General features: G+C 34.4%; 1 protein-coding gene across 1 annotated transcript; it reads left to right on the forward strand.

The window, feature by feature from the left end:
- The first annotated feature begins 810 nt into the window (after nt 1–810).
- On the forward strand, nt 811–5,669 carry LOC138438226 (lysozyme C, intestinal isozyme). Its single transcript, XM_069586410.1, has 4 exons — nt 811–1,085; nt 2,297–2,461; nt 4,340–4,415; nt 5,603–5,669. Exons 1-4 carry the CDS (start codon nt 890–892, stop codon nt 5,667–5,669), a joined length of 504 nt encoding a protein of 167 aa, XP_069442511.1. The 5' UTR covers nt 811–889.
- Nucleotides 5,670–6,371: the final 702 nt, after the last annotated feature.

A 6,371-nucleotide genomic window follows, 5' to 3' on the forward strand; every position in this document is an offset into this window, starting at 1 on the left:
GTGGAACAATAAATACATTAGAAACTGATGGAAGATACCAGCTACTCAGTAAAGGTTATTTTGTTGAGTCCTCTGTTGCTGTCTTGGGGCTGATAAGTGTCAATTAATCAAAATGATTAATATCTGCACAAATTTATGCTTTGCTTTCCGGAAAACAGGAGGAAAGCAGAGAATTTTTCTTGGATCTGTTTCTTCTCAATTGCCTTCAGCTCAAAATAATCCTTGTGCTAAAGGGGAAGATTTTTGGGTGGCATATTCTGTTATCCTTCTGTAGGTTTTACTATTAAGTTCTTTTCACTTTCACTTTCTTTTGCATTATATGTTCTAACATGGAAATGTGAAATAAGGCATTGTCAGAAAGAAGTTAGGAATATTGTTCACATGAGCTTACTTATTATAGTAAAACAGTGATTCATAAATTAAGAATTTATAATAGACACCAAAAATGTTAGTAGAGGAATCTGATTGAGCAACACGGTATGGTGCTACATACGTGTCAGAACACCAGGCAGTGTGTCATATTGTTTTGTGGAAAATGTATAGAAAACAATTTTAAGGAAAAAGATGATAATATAATGAAAGCATATAAAACAACACCATGCAAATGAATGCTAATCAAGATGGGAACTCATTTTCAGTTGTGTAAAATGTTCATTCAGGGTTTTTATTTCTTTATGGTTGCTCAAATTCAATAGTGCTAATCCCAGTTCTTCCTGAGCAGTATCTTTCATAATTTTCTTGCAATTAACTCATAGGACATCAGAATACCCCTCTGCAAACATACAGAACAAAACCTTTTAGTGTAAGTGAAGCCATAAAAAGTCCCTGCTTTCCACATGTCTCCAAGGGTGGAGCCCCCAAACTGATCAGAGAAGAGGGAAGTGAAAAGATGTTAAATACCGAGTCCAGCTCACCCTGGTCAGCCTGGAGGTCTGGCTTCTCAGTCAACATGAAGGCTTTCCTTATTCTGGGGCTTCTCCTCCTTTCTGTCACTGTCCAGGGCAAGAAATTTGAGAGATGTGAGCTTGCGAGAACGCTGAGAAGATTTGGACTGGATGGCTATAATGGAGTCAGCCTGGCAAATTGTAAGTTAACTCTTCTTCATCCTTTCAAACAGTTAGCCAGGTGTGGAACAGACACTAACAGAGGAAGAAGAAAGAGACTTTGAGTGAATGGGGTTTTTTTATTTCTTAGCAGGTTTGTACATTTACAATGGTTAAAAACATCAAAGATTCCTTTAAAATTAGAGGTACCAGGTGAAGGAATGAGTCATGGGAGGGTCAAATTCTATACCATTCTAAGCATGCCAGATCCCCATATACTCCTCTAGTGCCACTAAATTTGCCAGCTGGCACATGAAGGCTGACTCTAAGATATATTTCAGAACCTGGGATATGTCTGTCAAGCCGTTAGTGTTTGACTCTACCCATTTCCAGTTTGGAACTCGTGTTCTGCAAGCCTGAGTAGGCAGTGTTTTTTTTTTTTTTAATCCCCCTACCATGATGTTGAGCTTTTAACAGCAAAGTTTTTTAAAACTTACATTGAACTCTTAAAACAGGGACAGTAGGAACCTATCTTCCCTCAATCAATATCTACATAAGTATCCCTGAAATGCAGCATAAAAATATATCTTATTATTCTGACTCTCCATTAATTAATTTTCATTTTCTTCTGCAGAATTAAAGATGTGCCTTAAGGAAAAGTGACTGTGTACTTTAGTCCGTATTTGTCAATGTCATCACTGTATTTTTCAAATTAAATTCAGATATTTCCCCTCCATAAATATTTCTGAATGAATGAGCAACTGGCTGGCTGGCTGGCTGAATGACATAGTCTTTCCTATTCTATGATTCTTGTTGTCTGAATTCTATAGCCACCTTTAGGTATCATAAGAAATTTTCTTTCTCCTAGAAAATCCTTACTTTTCCTAATAAAGGTATTTTTCCATTAGTATATATATCTGCTGCTAATGACCAAATAAACTCAACAGCTCTGTTGCTTTTTCCATTCAAGGCTCAATCTTACCTGAGGGATGGGAGCAGGGGAAGGCTAATAGTAATAGAAGACACAGCTATTTTAATATTTTTGCAGTATGTTATCTTATTTCATTAGTATTTTCAAATGATTTGCTAACAAAAGAATTCTCTTAAGGGCCCTTAATACCAAATGTTAAAATATTTATAAGTAAAATATATCTTTATGCTTCTAAAATAAGTCATTAGTAAAATAGAATCGTGCTATGAAATATAAGTCATATGATGTTACTGTTTATTACTAAAAATACATTTTTTTCCAGGGATGTGTTTGATCTATGGAGAAAGCCGATATAACACACAAGTTACAAACTACAATCCTGGAAGCAAAAGCACTGATTATGGGATATTTCAGATCAACAGCAAGTGGTGGTGTAATGATGGAAAAACCCCAAGAGCAGTTAATGGCTGTGGTGTATCCTGCAGTGGTAAGACAAGATAATGTTGAGGGATGGCACAGACGTCTTCTGGTTATATCTACAAGAATAGAGATTCAATACAAGTGAAAAGATCTTGAAGAGTTCATGATGGACCTAGAAAAACTCCATCTTAACTTCTAGGAATGCTTTATTATCTATCTCATAAGTCCTTAAGTAAGAAATTAAACAGCTGGTATCATAAAAGTTTGCTGTTTGCTAACATACAAAAATTTTTGGAATGATCTATCACTTTATTATAACTGGACTTGCTGATGCTTTGTAAAGAACAATGCTATTCCTCCTACTTACCTTGTTTGGGAAAGGTTTAGGGATAATCAAGTTGTATGTGTGTGTGTGTTTTAAATATACACTCCTTTATTGGAAAATGAAAGAATTAGTAGTTAGCCAAAGAGGAGGAATATATGTGGTCTTTTTAAAAAACTTTTACTTTTGACTATGACATATTTTAAATATGTGAACAATTTGAAACACATATCAACATAAATGTGTACTTTAACAGCATAATATGTGCTTTAGCAGTTGTTAACATTTTGTCATGTTTACTTCTTTTATGTATATATTATCCAGTTGGTGGTTTTTTGCTGAGTGATTTTAAAGTGAATTAGAAACATTATTACATTTCATTTCTAAATTCTTTACTGTGCATCTCTAAAAATACACTTCATATTTAATCACTATCATTCTAGCAATTTCATATATGGATTTGTTTAATCAGAATGAAACAAATATTCTATTGAGTTCCTTTTCAAATTGAGATAACATATGCAATATTTAGGGCTTGCCAGGTGAGGCTAGTAGTAAAGGACCTGCCTGCCAACGCAGGAGACATAAGAGACACGGGTTTGATCCCTGGGTTGGGAAGATTCTCTGGAGGAGGGCATGGCAGCCCACTCCAGTATTCTTGCCTGGGAGAATCCCTACAGACAGAGGAGCCTGAGGGGCTACAGTCCATGGGGTCTCACAGAGTTGGACATGACTGAAGCTACTTAGCAAATGTGCATACACATACAATATTTATTGCGTAAAATATTGAGAAGTATTGTAAACTTGATATTGTTTAATTTTTAATATTAAAATTCCTAATAAAGAAGATTCGTTTCTGGATATTCTTTTGTACTCAGTTAAGTGTTAGGATTTAAAAATTATTTTTTATTATATAATAATCTGTGGTCATTGAATAAAAATTCTTACTACCCAGAGATTTATGACCACTGGTTTGGTATTCAGGTTTTCTTTCAGATTATGCATCACTCAAGTACGTGAATGTAAAGCTGTATTACGCACATTTGTACTCACAAACATGTAAGCAATGTGCTTCAACAAAAATGAAACTGACTCATATTTACCAGCTTACAATTTGCTCTTTACTGTAAAAAATCATTTTTTCAACAAATATTAATCTTTATTATTTTTTTCTGGATGAATAGAATTCTACTATATAAATATTCTAAAATTTATCAATCCAACTCTTGTATTAACACATATATCTTGGGAACATATCTAATTATTGTTTTTGGAATAAATTTCTACTAGTAGAATTGCTGAGCAAAAAACTGCTAGACCAGGTTCTGCTTGTTTGTTTTTGTTTTGTTTTCACAGTGTCCAGTGAAAAGAGAACCTTCTATCATATTTGTTAATAGTTTCAGAGCTTCAAATGACTTTGGCAAATGAGAAACAAATGCTTTATTTCATGCTAAGTGAGATGGAATGGAGAGAGTTTCTCCCAATATTCACAGATAAAGAGAGTCTTAAAAAAATAATTTTAGTTGTTCTTTCCTCAGCCTAAGAGAATAAAGCTGGCTGAACCTAAAATTTACATGAAATTTCTGTGAACATTGTCCTCATTTCTCACCACCTCTTTTCCAGCTTTGCTGAAAGATGACATCACTCAAGCTGTAGCATGTGCAAAGAAGATTGTCAGTCGGCAAGGCATTACAGCATGGTATGTTCTTTTTTTTGTTTTTGTTTTCTGTCCAGTGTTGTTGAGATATAATAGACACACAGCACTTTTTAAGTTTAAGGTGTATAGCATAATGACTTATGTACATCCCAAAATGATTATCACAGTAAGTTTAGTGAACATCCATGATCTCAATGGATAAAAAATTAAACAGAAGAAAAAATTTTGTGTGTGTGATGAAAAGCTTAAGATTTACACTCTAATCTATTTTCATAGATAAGATATAGCAGTGTTAATTATATTATCATGTTGTACATTACATCCCTAGTGTTTGTTTATCTTATACCTGGAAGTTTGTAGTACTTTCCACTGCTTTCATCCAATTCCCCACCCCTCACCCCACCCACAACAGCCACCTCTGGTAACCACAAATCTCACCTCTTTTTCTATGAGCTGGTTTGTTTGTGTTTGAAGTATAAACTTCAAACTGCAACACTATGTAAGTTCCTTTTACAGAGCAAGGTATGCATTAGGCATTAAAAGGAGACCTGCGGTCTTCCCTAGTAGTTTAGATTCTGTGCGTTCAGTTCAGGAGGTGGGGGTCTGGTACCTGGTTGGGGAACTAAGATACCAGAGGCCATGTGGTGCGGTCAAAAAAAAAAAAAAAGGGTAGGGGGGAGTTTTACCCTACTGTTTTATGGTAGTTTTACCCTACTGTTATGAGAGAAGTGAGGGAATATTCTCAAAGACCAAGGTATGCTACTGAGAACTGAAAATCTAAACAATTAGATTTATGCTCAACAGTGTATCACATAGAAATAATCTACTTTAACTGATTCAGAATCTAATTATTTTATTCCTCAATTTATTTTAAGGGCTTCTAGAGTTTTTAAGTTTCTACACACTCTACCAATTCCTTGTCATATCTTGAAATTAATTTTGAAAGTAAGTAAATATGGAATACGCTTTGCAGTTGTGTTGTGGACTACACAAGACTCAACATTTGTGTTCAGCATTCTGTGCTCTAGTGAAGCCTTGGGGAGATGTGAAGGCCTTGGTATACATGTCTCCAGTTAATAAATAGCAATACTCGGATCAGTCTGTAGCCTGTATTTCATATATTGATAAACAATTTTGTTCTCCCAAAGGATCTGAAATATGTATAAGAATGTATAAACAATGAAGATATGTTTTAACCTTATTACCGTGTGTTTCATCTTTCTCTACAGGGTGGCGTGGAAAAACAAGTGTCGAAACCGAAATGTCAGCAGTTATATTCAGGGTTGCAAACTGTAACTCTGGAGTTTTCTTTCTTCTGCTAATCTGTCTCTTTTTCATATTAAGAAGTAATAGTTGAGTAAAATGTTATACTAGCACTCTTTCAAATAAATAATGCTTTCACAGAAGCAGGAGCATGTGGTCTTTCTTCTAAGAGGCTTGATGCTTACCTCATGTGTTTATTGTTTGATATTACTACAACATATTTCAGGTTCTAAACAGAACTAATGCGGATGAATATTTGTCTAAAACCTTAGTTATCAAATGTATCCCTAGTACATTAAGTTCTTAATCAAAGAAATAACCCAGACTTAATTTTGAATGATACAAGTACTCCCCAATATTTAACACAAATATTACAAAAGAATATCTTTAAGCAAATTGATCTTGGGCAAAGGCCCACTGTGTAGGCATGTGAATTTTCATCTGTCCAGCCAAAAGGAGATGAATGCCAAATGGCTATATATGAAAGCAGCCTGAATTAAGAATTTTGTTTTCATACAGTGTGGCCTTTGATTTAAATGTGTTTGTAGAAATGTTGCATTTACACAGCTTTAGAAATAAACTCACAATTTATACATCAACCTATTTTAGCCTTTGTAAAGAACTCATATATGCATCTTGCTGATTCTGGAACATAAAGAAGGATTAGATGAGCTGATGCTTTTCCTTAATTTTATTAACTTAGATTCATACTCTATGACAAATTCAGAGGTAGAT

This window comes from Ovis canadensis, chromosome 3, assembly GCF_042477335.2.
Source record: "Ovis canadensis isolate MfBH-ARS-UI-01 breed Bighorn chromosome 3, ARS-UI_OviCan_v2, whole genome shotgun sequence".
Taxonomy (NCBI): domain Eukaryota; kingdom Metazoa; phylum Chordata; class Mammalia; order Artiodactyla; family Bovidae; genus Ovis; species Ovis canadensis.

What these genes read in the sequence shown, in the direction of transcription:
- LOC138438226 (XM_069586410.1), top strand. Translation starts at nt 890, where the DNA reads ATGTTAAATACCGAGTCCAGCTCACCCTGGTCAGCCTGGAGGTCTGGC. An exon ending in TGGAGTCAGCCTGGCAAATT is followed by an intron (nt 1,086 to 2,296) that starts GTAAGTTAACTC and finishes ATTTTTTTCCAG; the next exon opens with GGATGTGTTTGATCTATGGA. An exon ending in CTGTGGTGTATCCTGCAGTG is followed by an intron (nt 2,462 to 4,339) that starts GTAAGACAAGAT and finishes CCTCTTTTCCAG; the next exon opens with CTTTGCTGAAAGATGACATC.